Here is a 16,595-nt window from a genome sequence, read left to right on the forward strand (position 1 = left end):
CCCCTGTGGAGAGCCCTATGGACTCGTGTTTTCTGTTCATTACACCTCACTTTGCCAAGACCTGGTTTCCTGCTGGCAGTCTCATATCCTCCATCTTTGTTTTCCTTTTTTTCCCTAAAAAAATAGGAAGGTAATTATACTTTCTGTGCACCCTGCTTATCTCTCCTTACCAAGGGAGATGTGCAAAAGTGGTGTGGGCAGCAAGGAACCCTTGAGCTCTCACCCTTTCACCTATGGGCCCCCTAGATTTAGCCTTTCCCTTTTTTGTTCCTGGAGGAAGATTTTGGAAAAAAAAGTAGGGAAGGAAGGAGAGGATCTTCTACCTATCCCTACCCAGGAGACCTAGGGTCTGATGCTGCACCACATCTCTGGGAGAAACTATAATCCTAACAGGACATCTATCCCTGCTTGCCTTTGGCTTATCTTCAGCTTTGGGCCCTAGCAGATGCTTTGCAGCCTTTCCACAAATGTTTGGGAAGAGAAGCCAAAGTTAGGCTTTTTTGGCAGGGTTTCCACAACAAATCCCTAGCTCCCAGGGAAGATGGATGTCATTAACCCAAGCTGGGTCCATGGAGGGGTCCTCAGGCTGGTGGCAGGGGCTGCTGCTGGGGGCTCGCCTCCAGCTGGTGGTGTAAACTGAGGAGGAAATAAAGGCTCTCCCCCATCCTTGCCAGCTCTTGTCCTCCACAAAGAGCTGCAATCCTGGCTGTTCCGACAACCAGACAGAGTAGCAGGAGACCCCTTTCCTTCAGTGCTATTTGCTTTGCATTTGGTGGGATTTAAGGTCCACTGTCTGTCCCTGTTCGCTGTTTGTTTGGCCTTCCCTGTTTTGGCAGGGCTCCTTGCTACTTGTTTCTTCTCTTTGAAGGTCTGGGCTCAGCCACAATGAGGGGCTCCTGAATACAAGAATGACCTTACTGAGCCGTGCAAGGCTAACATGAGACAACAGGGAGGTGACTCAGTCCTTTCAGTACATGTTTCCATGTTCCCAGCTGCTGTAGGAAATAAACAGTAAGTGGTTAACATCAATAGTAAGACACATATAGAAGAAAATGTTGTCCTAACAACGCTAAATCTATGGTTTAAAATGGGCAATGGCAGGAAATTTGGAATTAAGGACGGATGCTTGTCTCACGCTTCTCCATTTGCCTTGGGAAATAAAAATAATTCAGGCACAAAGTGAATGAAATGGCACTGGAAATGCCATATTACTGCATTTCCTGGCTTTTATGGCAGGGAACGAAGAAGTAAGAATAAATGAGGTCTTTTGTGTCCTCCAGTTCAAAGTGGTGGCAACAAAATCCATCCAGGTCTCAGGAGTCAACAGAGACCAAGACGAATTTTGCTCAGTTTTATCACTGTGTTGTGCAGCCATGACACTGGAGAGGTTCTTCCTTTGGGGGCAATTATTTTTGTTCTTTTAGTTGAGCAGTTTATTGAGGTTTTTTTTGGTTCAGCTCCACTGGGACTACTTGGATGCCAGAGGACAAGTTCAGTGAAAAAAAAAAAACCCCTCACATTTACTAAGGTAGAGAGACTTCTGAAGAATAGAAATATTTCCAGGTCAAAAATCAAAGTGAAGCTGTTGCAATCTATTTGTGAGCACTGTCTGGGCAGAAGGTCTGAAAGTCTTGCACTATCCCAATAAGTCTGTAAATCCTGTGTGTTCCTACAAAGTCACCTTCTGATGCTCTTGTTGACGGTAAGGAGCGTTTGTTCAATGATCAGCTCCACGAGGTCAGTGGGACTGTTGCAGAACATGAACTGCAGGATGAGGGCCAAGAAAGTCAACTGAATGACTGGAAGATTTAGCAGCCTTAATGATTGAGTTGTTTGGGTATTTCTGGAAGAAGGTGCTGGTCCAGAGGTGTTAAGAAATCCTGTCGACAAAAAGCAGGATTCATTTCTGTAGACTGGAAATGCCTTATGTATCTTCTGTTCGACAACTAACTTGAGAGATCTCTACAAACAGCAAATTTCAGTGTGTCTTAGGGCGGTTCCCAAAACCTAAGAGAGGGAAAAATCAAGTTTGAAAAGTAGGTTCGCTGGGCCCTGGATCAGAGATACATAGGGGAAAAAACACCATCTCAGTATGGAGTGGTTTGGAACACAGCTAGACACAAGTACCAGGAAGGCCGTTGACTGGAAATGTATTGTGCATGTTACATGCTTTGCTCTTTATCCTCCTTTTTCTGAAGAACTGTCTGTGGACATTTGGAGATTATGCTGTTAGCTGAACAAACAAAAGGGATTAAAGCTGGGCTGGTTAATTTTTCCACTCTCCACCCATCTTGGAATTCATTACCATTCATTGCCACTAACTGAAATAACAAGGGGACCAGCCGCTTACAGCACTGCTTCCTCTGTCCTGATTTCCATGAAGTGGCAGATTTGTCCATGAAGACCACCAGGCAGGCATAGCCATAGGAAAGGAGCCAAGCTTCCACAAAACGGCTTGGTCATGCCAGGATCCCAGCACAAGGCTAGCTCGCATGCTAATTCCTTTTCACTAGAATCAATAAGGGCTGAGGGATGTTAATTTTATGTTTGCCTGTATGTATTTATATGTGTGCATGTCCTCACATTTAAATGCACATGTCTGTGGGAAAGGTCTGAGCTTCGCCGTGTCTGACTTTTGGGCATGAAGTCAGTTGAGTTGTTACCAGAGTCTGCCACAGTCCTGAAAACAGCCTTTCTGTGACCTGTTCTTCCTGCCAGGGTCAACTGGAAGACCCACCCTTGAGGTCCTTTTTGCTGCCTCCACACATTGAAGGTACCAGCCTGAATGGGAGCAAATGATCAAAGAGTAGCTGTTACATTTCCAGATGCCAGGAAGGATGAAAGCAAACCTCCTTCCACTCTGCCTTTGTGGGGGGTAGCTGATGGGATGTGACATCTGAGCCTGTGGATGTCTGGTGAAATAACTCTAGGCAGCACATGGAGATACTCATCTCTCTCTGTAACCAGCGGGAGAGCAAGGGAGCTGCTCCTACATGAGGTGAATCACTCACGAGCCCACCAAGAACCTCAGGGAGATCCTCAGTGTGAGGATAATGCATGTTATTAATGCGTAACACCAACTTTTGTCCATGCTGACCCTACCTGCAGCTGAGCTGGGTTGTGACCAAAAAGGCATGGGGAGGTCCTGGAGAGCAAAACCAGCATCTGGCTCCCATGCTGGCATTCCATGGGGATATGTCACAGCCCCTCCAGTGCCGAGGCCTGAGTATGCTTCCTGCACCACTCACCAGTGCGAAGATTTTGGCATGCAACCTGAGGTGGGCTGGGAATTTAGCTGCCTCTTGGCCGTGGTGTCTGAAGCAGGGGCCCAAAAAAATTGGTGTGCATGCGCTCTGTGACCGCTCAGAAAATGTTGCCAATGAAGCCAAATTCCTTCCTCCAACTCGCATGCAAACAAGCCACTAATTTCACTGGCAGTTGTGCATATCTGAGGGCAAAATTTGGCCAAAAGCCTTTGAGCAGAAGTTTTAGCATAATCACCCAGGAAAAATAAAAGGGTGGGAATTGCAAGTGGCATTTTGCAGAGAAAGAAGGATAAAAAATTAGAAATCAAAGTGTTGAAAAGCTTTCCAGTAACAAAACTCTTCTAAGTTCTTCAAACAGCACAATAGCTATTGATGGGTAAAAAATAAAAAAGGACAGCATATCCTCTTGAATTTATTCTGATCCCAACAGGCTGTCCTTGGCATTTTTTTCAGAAGAAACCCTTCAGTAAACATGTTGTCCAATGTGGAAAGACACTGAGCATGTCATAGAAGCAATTTGTAAAACATTCTGGGAGACACACCAATGCTGTCAGGGCCAGGGAGCTGCTTAACTTCACTCTGATTTACAGATAAATACAGTGTGTCTGGGGCTTCCAGTTGCCGACTGTGCGGGCCAGCCCCCAATTACGTGCTGTATTCTGACTCCATGGGATTAATTGGGACCACCAGGAAGTGTGGCAGCAAGAGTAACCTTCCTGCTTGCATGCTGTTGTAAGGACTAAGGAGAAGAGCTTGTGTGGCAAGGTGGGGCTCAGCTTCTCCCATCGTGGAACCGGGGGCCTAGTGTAAGATGAAAGGTAAAGAGGACATTGTAAAATTAGGATTTTCTGGATGTTCCCATGCAGGTAGAGCTCTGAGTGTTGAACATGGCTGGCTGTGTCTGCCTGTTTTTTTAACTGTGATGCACATTTTAGTGTATTTGGGGGTTTCTGCAGCATATTGAAGTGAAATAGGTGCCCAGTTGAGATATTTTGGTTTTTATGGCATAATGAAACCTGCATAGGACATTTGCCCTCCAAGCCTGTGGTGCAGAAAAATGCTGGAGTGGCCTGGAAAGGGCTGGGTGGGACCTGGCTTTTATGGATGAGGGGATCAATAGAAGAGGGATGCGGCTGTCTGAAAATGCAAGTGCAAATGTAACTCATGCAGAGTGATTAACCAGCGTTCTGATGGTTGTTAATTACTGGACTTTTCCCCTGGAAATGGCTACTTCAACACAGAGGCTGGGACACAGCAGGCGTGTGTTTCAAGTGTAAATAAATGTCAGGTTTTGGTACAAGGTCCCAGAAAGCTGGAATTATAGAAAGGAGAAGGGAAGCCAGGAAGTTATGCCATGGAAAACAGCTTTGTGCCGAGTTGTTTATTTATTTATTTTTAATATGTCTCAGCAAGGTTATGAAAAAAAGCACAAGTGGATCTGCTGGAAGTGTTGTAATATTGAAGAGAACCTTGTGTCCCGCAGACGGAAAGAGAGGAAAATAAGATCTATGTGTGCATGGGGAAAATAGAGGGGAGGTGAAATTGCCTGCTTACAGGCAATAATATTCACCATATTGCTCTCATAGTGCAGGACAGTTCTGCACAGGAATGTGATGGCATGAGCCCTCGTCCCCAAAGAGGAGCTGTCAAGGTTTTGTCCAGCTCCCAGTGCTCCTCAACATGCAGCAGGTTTGGATCCTGATCCTCCACCTTGTAGTCCCTGATTTTTCTTGTCCTGATCTTCCACTGGCAATGCCTGCCTCCTGTGAATAAAGTCAAGACAGCATGACCTTCTATCTCTTGCTCCCAGCAGGTTCTACACACCTCATACAGGAGAGTGCTAGTTGGGAAAAGGCATTTCAGGGGCACTTCAGGTTTCCAAGGCTTGAGAAGTAGTATGTGAAAGCACCTCCTCACCCCTAAGACAGCAAACCATCTTACCATTGTACAATTGCTTGCAGTTGGAGGGATTTGTCAGTGGGTTGCTATTCCAGACAGGTTTCTGAAAAGTTTCCATACCTCTTACGAAGATCCTCTGACCCACGGGGACTCCCATTGGTGCAGCTGCAGCAGGAGCTGTCATGTGCAGGGTACACTGGGTGCACAGGCTTTGCCATCAGAACCTGAGGTAATGGGGCTGGTATTAACTGCCTGCCTTCCCCATAGCAGTCCTTAGCATTCCTGCCATCAAAAACTGAGCCACGACACCTTTCCTTCCCCCTTTCCCCTTTTCTTTCCTTCTGAAGAGGCTCAAAGAGCATGTCCCTTCCACAGGTCTCCTCTCCACCAGCTCACTTCCCTCCCTGCCCTCAATTGAAGACAGCTGCCAGGAAACATTTTTGGTGTTTAGCTGAAGTGAAAACACATGGGGGGGGGGGGGGGGGGAAGGCAGGGCAGTGTTCATAATGTAATTACTGGGAAACTTGGGCTGAGGTGGGGAGAGGGGTGTGTTGAGCATGGGGGTGCATGTGCGCGCAGGGTGAGACTCCCAGAGATGGTGGCTGAAGCGCTATAGCCCTCAGTAGTCCCTGTGAAGAACAGGCTGCTCCTTGAGCACAGGCACCACGTTATCCCAGGTATCCAGACCACCAATGTTGAGCAGATGCCCTCTGCCCGGGGATGGGAGTGGGGCTGAGGGGTCTCTGAGGGGAGGCAGGAACTGCCTGGGGATGGCAGTAGGGCTGAGGCGTGTCTGAGGGGAGGCAGGAACTACCTGGGGATGGCAGTAGGGCTGAGGGGTCTCTGAGGGGAGGCAGGAACTGCCCGGGGATGGCAGTGGGGCTGAGGGGTGTCTGTGAGGGGAGGCAGGAACTGCCCGGGGATGGCAGTGGGCTGAGGGGTCTCTGAGGGGAGGCAGGAACTGCCCGGGGATGGCAGTGGGGCTGAGGGGGGTGTCTGTGAGGGGAGGCAGGAACTGCCTCAGGTACAGCCAGTTCCAGCCGGTTCTGGTGGCTCAGCCCAGCCCCTCAGACCTGCTGGTGTGACGCCTGGGGAAAATTGATGTAAGGAAGAGGGGAAATGCTGGAAGATAGAGAGGAATGAGGGAGAAAAAAAGTGATGAACAGCCCGGTGAGCACCAGGAGGGTTGAGGAGGAGGTGGGGTCCTCCGCTGCCACCGGTGGAGACACCATGGCAGGGCAGGTACGTGCTCCCCGATTTTCTCCTTGTCCTGCTGAGGCAAGGAGTGTGAGTGACTGTGTGAACTGCTGGGCAACTCCAAGCCAACACAATCTGCATTTGGGTCATGTCATTTATGTGAGGAAAAGGTGGAAAACGAGCCCAGAAACATGAGTTTCATCTGTATGGCTGTGGGTTCAAGTGACAGACCCTGTGAGGTCAGCTCAAGCCCTGCAGACCCCACTGCTGGGTCCACACAAGGCTCTTTAGTTCAGTTTTCTCACTTCAAGGGAAGTATTTGGGTGCGTTTTTAGTTTCAGAGTACTAGATGCTCTGATGACAACACAGGTTTCTCTTATCACGTAAGAAATGCCATAATGTGTTCATTTTCTGGGGCAAGAAGATGTTTTGTCTAAGAAAGGAGGAAGAAAAGTTGCTTTGGCACTTGCAACTGAGAATGTGTACTTTGTGAGAAAACAGGTTTTGACTATAGGATAGATTTGATAGATTTGTGCAAAGTTAAATGAAGATAGCATGATTTTATTGCAATTGTGATGTAAACTGAGACACAGCTCTGCCAAGAAAGGTATCCCTCCCTCCGGTATATTGTAGAATTGCATATAGTTTATGACTGTGCAGATTAGTTGGCTTAGGGCTAAAAGTGGATATTGAAGACTACTTCTTTGGATCATTCATTGTGGTTTTGTCCTCATGAGGCTGGGAGCATGAGGCAGCTTGATGGACTGATTTGCTGTTAGCACAGCTCTGTTTTTTCACCTGAAACAATATTTAACTACTTAGTGGCTTCAAATTGAAAGAGGAGAGACTTAGATTAGGAAGAAATTCTTAGAGGGAGGTGAGGCACTAGCACAGGTTCCAGAGAATCTGTGGCTTCCCCATCCCTGGACGTGTTCAAAGCCAAGCTGGACAGGGCTTGAAGGAACCTGATCTAGTGCAAGGTGTCCCTGTTCATGGGAGGGGGCTGGAATGAGATGATCTTTAAGGCCCCTTCCAGTCCAAATCATTCTAGGATTTGTTCTGTGGTTCTATGCACTTTCCAACACCACTCCCCACAACAACCCTTGCAGGGTTCTTTGGAAGCCCTAAGAAATCTGCCAGATGAGAGTACTTCGGAAATGGATTTCCTGATAGAAGGAGGCTTTGATCCCCAACAGGTGCTTCTTGGCACGGCACGGTAGGGTGGGAGTGGAGGAACCTGCAACCTGGGCTCTGTCTAGATGGAGGCAGAGCAAGAAGAGGGAGCTGGTGACCCTGGCGTGTGGCAGGCAACAGCTTGGCATTAAGAGATTGATAAATATGCCTGCTGTTGGTACCATACCATTCCTACGAACTGCACACAATTTATATAAATAGTGGGGTGTGAGCTCCAGGCCAGTGGGGGATTTTTAGTGGCTCATGCCAGCAATGGTTGTGAGGACTCTCATTGATTCTGAGCTACATCTGACATAGACACAGCAGTGTGGCCAGGCAATATGCTTTTGTCAAAAAACATATTTAATTTTTCATTATGTCTTTCTGCATTTGGGCTTTTCATCAAAGCCATCACTTGCTTTCCTTCATTTTTCCAAAGGCATCAAACAAACAAACCTTCAAAGTGAAACAAGCCTGAGTTTTCTTTTCCCTCAGGAAACTTGTTTTCCCTGTTTTCAGAAATCAGTTCTCACTAGTCCCTGCTGCTGGGCCTCCCAGTCCCATGCAAGGGAAGCATCAAAGGGGACAGGGCCTGGTGGGAGCTGTTTACAACCTCAGAGTGTTTGGCACTGTAGTCTCCATACTTTCCAAAATGCCAGTTTTTGGGGAAAACTGCCTGAATTTGATTTGGGTCCTACCCTGTAGCTGCCTGGTCTTCCAGACGTTTTCTTTTTTTAAATCCAGTGGAGCAATGAGCATCAGCCCTGGAGCTCTCTTGCACACCTGCAGTTACTGCTTATAGTTTAACATGTCAGTTCTTCTGCATATGTTATTTTTTTCACATCTGCTTTTGCATACATTATTTGATTTACTTTACAGAGGAATCTGAGGACTTGACCACAGCAGCACAGGAGTCAAAGGCAGAGCACAGTGTCCCTTGTGAAGTCAGCCAGGAAAACACTGCATACCTGCAAATATCCCAGACAAACAGAGGGCAGTTTCGGAGAGGTGTGGGCAGGGAAGTGAAACCAAAACAAACTATTCCTTTCAAGTAATATACCGGCTTGCTCTTTGCTAGTGTGGACTCCGTGTAATTGTTTGGGCCTGAGCTGAAGTGGCTGTGAAGTGCAACCACTCAGATTTGATGGTGGTTTACACTTCTTTGCTAAATGTGTAACCCTACAAGAGGTATTGGGAAATGGAGACTTGGGAGATGCATGGGTGCTGTTAGGTTGTGTACTGGAGACCTGGCAGCAGATCTGCCTGTCTCTGCTGAGTATTGCTCAACATCTTGGCTCTCCCACACAAGAAACGTGCCTGGCTGAGCCTCTCTTTCCAGGCCAGCCACTGTGGTCATGTTCTTGTGTAATGCAGCACTTGTTACAAGGCCCATCAGGGCTGAGTCCACCCACTCAGCTGCAGCGTGGGCTTCACTAAAGCTTTTCAGGAGTGATCTTGCCCATCCACAGCATGACTGACAATCTTCTGACCTTCTTTGGAAGCTCTGGCTGCCCAGAGATGATGCCCCCAAGAAAGCTTGTTCTTAACCTTTTCCCAAAGAGCTAACTTCAGTCCCATGCATGCTGCTAGACTGACACAGCCCCTGAAAACATGGAGGAACTTGGGAAGGGCACAGAGTCATTGCAATGGCATGATTGCTCTTCTATCAGCTTCAAAGCATTAAGAGTGAGGGAGGTTTGCTCACTGGTGTCCCTAAGGCCTTCTCAGGTCACCCTCAGCACCACTCACTGCCTTCCCCTGGATGGCACATGTGTCTTGGAGGTGTGAGCTGAACATAAACAGGCTTTTAAGTGATGTCCTGGTTGACAGGAGCCTTTCCAGAGCTGGGGGAGGATGCCTTCACGGGTACCATGAGATTCAGGACTTTCAAAGTAAGGGTTTGATAACTTTGCCTTGTCACTCCTTGTGACTGACTGTTTATTCACCTCTTTCTTTCTTTAATCCTTGTCAGCAGTTTATCTTAAAGCACCTGGTTTATTCTTTCTTAAAGTAGCCTGGTTTCTCTGAGGAGGAAAACTCCAAGAATGAAAAGCATTCATTGATCACCAAAGGCCACCAAGCAATAGAGTGGCAGAGGTGGGAAAAACACCAAGTTGTCGATCCATCAGGCCACAGAGCCCTAGAATTATACATGCCTTGCAACAGAAAGGCTTATAGGACAAAAAATGTCACAGGGACTGTGACACAAGCCACAGACTATCTGAGGCCACTCTCTTATGCAGATTATATCTGTCTCTGCTGCAGATGATGGGCATCTTCCAGTGCTGATTCCCTGCAAGTGGTCAGCCCCTGGCATTGCGCCGGCCTGTGAGATACAGTTTCTGTGTCAGTCTGAGCTGCTATTCCCACCAGCTCCCCAAGTTGGACATGTGGAACAGCGCAACTTGGAGACCTGCTCCCAGCCACATTTGGGGGCTCCCTCAGGGCACTTGCCACCTTGCCTCACTAGTGCCTAACAAAGCAAGTGACTGCTCAGGCTTTTTGCTGTCAATGGCAGCATTTTAACACCCTGTGGCTGTCAGCAATGTTAGCGTCCCATGCATAGCGTTCCACTGGTCATACTCTGGCTGTAACCTAAACCAGCCTTGAATGTATCCTTGATTCTGTCCTGGCAGGAGACTAGAGAATCCAAATCCAAAAGCAGCATGGCATTTGCTTTCTTTAAATTGTTTTTGATTTGGGGTAGTGTTAAATAGGTTGACCAAGCCTAGCAGAGAGAGTCACCCTTGGAAAAGACAACCTGAAAGGACTTTCCCAGGAAGACCAATTCCAAATCTGGCAGTTATAAAGCTGCTGCAGCTGTTGGATAGGCTTCTAGGAAAAACAACAGGACAGCAGGGCAGAGCTGACAGCTGAATTGGTACAGGTGATAAAAAGTGATGCTGCCTCACCAGGGACTGAAGCGACCATTAGCCTCTCATAGGGTGTAAAAAATCAAATTGCATGCCAGAGCATGCTTTGCACAAAGGTGATTGGGACCTGAATGCACTGGGATATCTGCTGGTGAGTGCAACTGGATTTTCCATCTGGAAGGCATGACTGTCTGGCCTAGAAGCCAATTTAAAGTACAAATTGGATCTGGCTGTTTGTCAGAGTCTCCTCCTCAAAATGCAATAAGGACAGGGTGGTTATATAATGTAAACCATTCTTGGTAATTTAGTGGTCCTGAAACAACAAACAAGCCAAGGAGGGAAAAACTGTTTCGTAGAATTCAAAGCCAAAGGAGTTCGGCTGAGGAATTCAGTCCACATGATCCGGCAGAGATGTGTGCTGCTATTCCTGTACGTCTTGAAAGGAAGCTGCCACCAGATCCTCTGCTATTTTCTGTCCACGGGGCCCTACTGATAGGCGTGATATTTCAGCCTCTGCGCTAAACCCCCGTGCTCCAAATATGCAGGGACAGTTGTGTGCAGAGCCAAGCAGTGTTCCCCACTGCTGGGGCACCAGTGGGAGGCAGCTCCTTCCTCACCAACACGTAGCAGAGCCCTCAGGGAGGGCAAACCTCTGTGGATAAACATGGGTTGTGGTGGCTTTGCCCTGACCCATTGCAACATCCACGGACACAGGCAGGATGGCCAGTTCAGAAATAATTTCTTCACCTAAAGGGTTTCCAAGCATTGGAACGGGCTGCCCAAGGAGTGGTGGAGTCACCATTCCTGGAGGTTTTCAAGGAATGACTGAATGTGTCATTTAGTGTTACGGTTTTGTCAACAAAGAGGTGATTAGACAAAGGTTAGACTCCATAATCTTGGAGATCTTTTCCAACCTGAATGATTCCAGGATTAGCAAAGTGTGTGGTGGGCAGCAGTCCCCACAAACAAAGGGTTCCATGCTGTCTCCCTGCTGACCCCTCTTAAAGCAGAGTAGTTTATTTTAATCACTTACTGGTAGCAGCATACAGCCAAATTAAAGACAAATGTATTTTGAGCCTGAAGGAAGTGAACCACCATTTCAGGCTGATGTCCTTCAAGGGCTATTGCAAGGGTCTGTTTACTACTTAATATTGATCTAGTAATTATATATGCTTTACTTCCTGCTGTTTGTAATCAGCAACAGGCCTCTCAAACTTGAAGCAGGTACGAAGCATGCACACGAAGTGGACAGTACTGACCTCCGGAGAAGAAAGAGGAAGAATGTTACAATGCATCAAGATGCGATTTCAGATGCCTGAGGTAAAAAAGGAGTGCTTTGCTTAGCCATGTGGATAGTGAGTTTTGTGGTCAGAGGACCCAGCTCTCCCCTCTTCTCAATGGGACCTGTCACAATGGATTCCCTTCTTCTGGACTGGCATAAATCTAGAGTGACTACACTGACGTCAAGCTGGCATGAGACCTAAGAGGCAAAAGAACCTAAAAAGAGCTTTTTTTTCCATTGACCTTAACGAGTCCCAAATGAGAAGGATTGGACCCTTTCTCTTCAAACAAGTTTGTTTATTGGCACTCGGCTTCAGACAGGCTCCTTGGGTGCCCAGCCTGATGGAGATGCTACATCCTGGAATGTTGCAGCCATTGTGTGAACTGGTCTTGCCATGTGTGTCTTTGGGATAGAAAAGCATCTCTCCATAGTTCCCCTGCGATGCTGCTAAAAGGAGGTAAGCCCCCGGTGGCAGCTAAAAACCCAACAAGCTGGAAGAGACTCCGTAAATGGCTGAAGGTTTACTGATAGAGCTGCTTTTAATAAAGCAGGTTAACTACCCTGCCAGTGAGGATTTACATCAGGTGCTATGAAGGCAATGGTGGTGGGAGGGAAAACCCTGACATGGAGCCATGCTGCTCTCTGAAACCATCGATCTGCTCCCAGGCTCACATCCTTCCTGCTTCACTTTGCTTTCCTCTCCCTCACACTGGAGTGCGGGGGTGACTCCTGGGGAGCTGTGGTGTGGGAAGCAGAGGGCATGAGTGAGGGCTTTGCCCTGTGCAGGGGAAACAGTGGCATTGCAGAAGGACATTAGCAGTGCTCCTTGTCTCCTGGCTTTCCTCTGTGAGTAGTTTCCAGGGAAATTGAACCGACTCCGCTCCATTAGCCACTAGCCTCTCATCCGCTGGGCCTGTCTTTTGCATTACGATGGAGCAGAGCAGCTCTGCGCACTGCTGTCAGGGTCTGAATCAGCTTTGATAAAAGACCAAGTGTTGGAAGGAGAGGAAGTATTTACGTAAAGTTGTTTTCAATTTCCTGAGCTTGCTGTATCCATTCTCCTTCACTTCTGGATTCCAAAACAATCAGTCTTCTGGGGGAGCCTTGCTTCATTATTTTTGCTTCCCCCAGTGCAGTTGACACTTAGTCTGGGTTTCCCAATCCTCCCAGCTCTGGTTCATTAACTTCAAAGTTCATACAAAGCTGCTGTGGGTTTCCCGGCTGCTTGTGCAGGGATATGCGCCTGCCCCGGCACTGCAGGGTTTGGTTTTCCTAGACAGAGCTGTGACACAGCTCTGCCTCCCTCCCCTATGCACGCAGCATCTGGTCGGCCCTGGGCTGGACCCAAGATTTTGATCCTTCTGGCTCACCCTATAGGGTGTTCAGCCTACAGATGTTGACTGGTTGTCCCAGGCTGGTGGCAGTCTGAGCCTGATCTGCATCTGCCAAAGCTGAAGAGATAGGGTTTTCTTAGTGATGTGTGTAGAAATAGGTAGTGGAGGATTAATGGGAACCCTGTGCGTGGCAGAGGTGAGGGGGAGGCAGGAGGAGGGTGGGCTTTGGGGTGGATGGAATAGCCCAGCTGTGCAGCAAGGCTGAAGGCATTCAGCAGTAGCTTCTCACTGAACTGTTTAATGGTAAATCTAAATGCAAATCAGTGCTCTGGCTTATCAGTCCCACACGTGCCAATGCACCGAGTCGAGAGCCTCCGCATACAAGTAACTAACTGAGCATACAATGACTGAGCTTGCTTTTAATAGCGGGAGGTTTTCTGCTCAGCAAGGGGCCGAGGGAGTTGCTGTTGGGAACAGAGGAGCTTTTCCTCAGAGCCCCAGCCTTGTGATGGAGAATGTTGTGCCCTGATGATTTAATGCATGAAAATCTCACCCTTATTTTTCCACCTGGATGAGAAGATTTTGAGTGTTGAGTCTCTTTGCTACAGCTAAGGCTTTGTACTGCTCTAGCTGTGCTGAGAGCCTGTAGTAATGCTCTGCACCTGGGATTTCCCAGGTTCACCAAAACAAAGAGCTTCCAAAGCAGCTCTCCTGGTGTAGGCACATCTCTGTCCTGCGCAAAACCCATCTCCCACAGGCTGCTGTGGGAATTCTGAGGCTTGCAAGATACTGGGGAATAGTGCTGCAGGGGTGGAGGGTTTTTCTTGTCTTATTTGTAGCAATGTTGTTCGTTAATTTAACTTCTCTTTCCCACCCCGGCTCTGCAAGAACCAAGGTAACAGCAAAAAACAAGCTAGCAGAGATGACCATCTCTGCAGACTCCAATGGCACTGAAAACTAAAAATCAGCTCCAAACAAGGAAGAAAAAGCCCAGCAACAAAAAACCTCCAAATAACTGCTGAAAAGAAGTAAAACTTCTTCCTGTGAAATGCCTCTTGTCCATGAAGTTCTTCTGCTGTGAGATGAAAGTTCCTCCATGAAGAAGGGTGCAGAGCCTGGTTTGCTCAGAGCCATTTCCCTCGTCATCTGAACAAAAGGTGAGAGGTTAGTTGAAAACAAAAGGACAAGCGTGGGCAGCTTAAATGTGTGTCCACCACTTGCTGTCTTGCACTCTCCTCTGGCAGAGCCTTCCCTCTGCAGGGTGTGTGGGAGAAGGAGTGGCCCCAAACTGTGCAAAACCTGTGTTTGCTCCACCCTCCCTTGGAAGCTCTGACCCAACCTCTGCAGGAGCTGCTGGTGGCCAGGCTCCCACCCTGGACACAGCTCAGCTCTGATTGTTCTCACACAGCTCTGGGGACAGGTTCCCACCACTGCAGCTGCACGAAGCGAGTTTGGCTTTGATGGGAGGGAGGCAACAATGAGCTCAGGCATTTTAGGGTTATGAAAATATAAAGCCCTAACCAGATACTGCTAACTTTGCTTCTTTCTTACTTCCCTTGCTGCTACCAGTGCTAGGAGTTCATATTGTGCAGTGAGCCCCTTTGTTTTGTAGGAGACCAATTGATTGAAAACAGCCATGATATTACTATGCATGGACAGTACATTTTTTCCATGTATTTTCATAACCCTTCTCCCAAAGGACCAAATGTGTCTTTATTCTATAACTCCACAATGAGTTAGAGCAGCTCCTCAGGCGGGAATTGTTCTGCTCCATAGGCTACTTAACACTTCCTATAAACAAATACCAAATTAGGTAGGTAATACTCAATATTCCTGACCTTACTTGCAAAGTATGTGTAACTGCATCTCAGAGAGACAAAGGTGGAGATACCTGTTGTGAACCTGAGGTTAAAGATGACAAAATACTTGTTGTGGGTTTTGGGGTTTTTTTTCTGTTTTAGTTTTTGGAGTTGTTTGTTGGCTTTAGTTTTATTTTAATAAAAAGCAAGGGTATTTGTATGTGTAAAACTGCATGTACCGTGAAAGAAATGCAGGGAAGCTTTGGTGTCAGACATCTCTTCTAGGTTAGGCATCTCTTATACCTAAGGCAAAGTTTATCTGGTTGAGAATGGAGTTTCACGGTAATGCCATGGGTTATATTTTTAAGTATGCATGTGCATGCTTGCTTTTTGTTCCCTAGTTAACACTGTGTAATTTTCTAAATATTGTCTAAATTTAAGTCATGACATCAAGAATCCACATCAGAGCAGGACCCCTTGGTCCTTCAGAGTCCCTGGCATGGGAGGTTTCCACTCTGCTTGCTGTTTGAGAACCAGCTGCTTGGAGCAGACAGGATACTGTGGGAACCCCAGACCTTGCCTACTCTGTGGGGCCAGTGGTAGTTGCTGCCAAACTGTTGTGGAGGTGACATTGTCCCACTACAAGCCTGGCAGCCTCTGTGATATAGAGCAGCTGAGGACATGGGAAGGTCCATGACCAGGAAAGAAAACAAAACCCCAAATCTCTCTGCCCCAGTATCCCATTTGTGTGAGTGTTCTGACCTTTTGTCACAAGGACTCTGAAAGCTGATGTGAGTTTTTCTATTCCCCCATTGCTGTTCCCCCCCTAAGACATTCTACTCTCGCTGCCTTGCCTTGGAGGGATGTGGCTGTGCTTGCCTCAGCCCCTTGCAGTGCTCCATATGAGCAGCATTTTGCAAAGGGATGGTCTGCAGACCATATACTTCCACTTGCAAGAATTTTCCCCCCTTTGTTTTGTTACCCTTCTTCCTCCTCTCTTCTCCGCTCAGAAAACATCTGTTTCCAGATGTTGTTCTTGAGTCTAATAAATGCAGCGAAAGGCCTTGGGTTAATATATTTACAATAGCTGGAGATGTCGGCTGCTAGTTAATGGCTCGTTCGAGCACACCAAGATCCCCGTGTTTCCCTGGGGGGGGAGGGGGAAAGGGAAAGGAGGAGAACAGAAAGAAAAAGAGAGCTGGGGTGGAGTGTTTCTCGCTAGTAAATGGTCTGGAAAGGGGAGGATTATTGGTGGGATCGAGCACATGGCCATCTCCAGGCAGTTGGCTTCAATTTCCAGTTAGTGACAGGAAGGACACATTATTTTTTTAATGGAAGGTTGTGTTTAAAGTGAAGGAAGGTGAAGAAAGCCTTGCTGCTGTTATCTGTCCCTTTTCAGGTGGAAGACCTGTTGCAGATACCTCGCTGGCTTGAACTGTGCTCATAGAAGCAAGAACCTCATCCATGCCCAGCTCTATCCATTTCTGGCCTGTGGCATGGAGTGGTTCATGCCCACAGTACCTACCTCGGGTCACAGGGGGGGTTTATGGTCTATTGCAATGAGACCACATTGTGTCCTGTGAGGAACCCCCACGTATTGCACTCCTTTGTGAGCACTGTGTGTCTGTCGCAGAGCAGCACCAGGCAAACTCTATGAGGTGCTTTGCCCATGTACAAATGTCCCTGAGAAGGACGGAGTGCCAGTGCCACCTGGAGACTGACCAAGCTGGAGTCTTGCCACACCTGCTTGTAACTAATCAACTGACCTAGTG

General features: G+C 47.6%; 1 protein-coding gene across 4 annotated transcripts in view; it reads left to right on the forward strand.

Moving 5' to 3' along the window:
* Positions 1–6,236: 6,236 nt before the first annotated feature.
* COL13A1 (collagen type XIII alpha 1 chain) overlaps positions 6,237–16,595 on the forward strand; it is a 103,229-nt gene continuing 92,870 nt past the window's right edge. For 3 of the 4 annotated variants that reach the window (XM_039553711.1, XM_019286660.2, XM_019286663.2), the window contains exon 1: positions 6,237–6,407. In XM_039553711.1, the coding sequence (XP_039409645.1) occupies positions 6,324–6,407 (84 nt within the window). In that variant the 5' untranslated portion in view covers positions 6,237–6,323. The remainder of the gene's footprint in view (positions 6,408–16,595) is intronic. The other variant, XM_019286661.2, reaches the window with a different exon arrangement.

This window comes from Corvus cornix, chromosome 6 (assembly GCF_000738735.6).
Source record: "Corvus cornix cornix isolate S_Up_H32 chromosome 6, ASM73873v5, whole genome shotgun sequence".
In the NCBI taxonomy this organism is placed as follows: domain Eukaryota; kingdom Metazoa; phylum Chordata; class Aves; order Passeriformes; family Corvidae; genus Corvus; species Corvus cornix.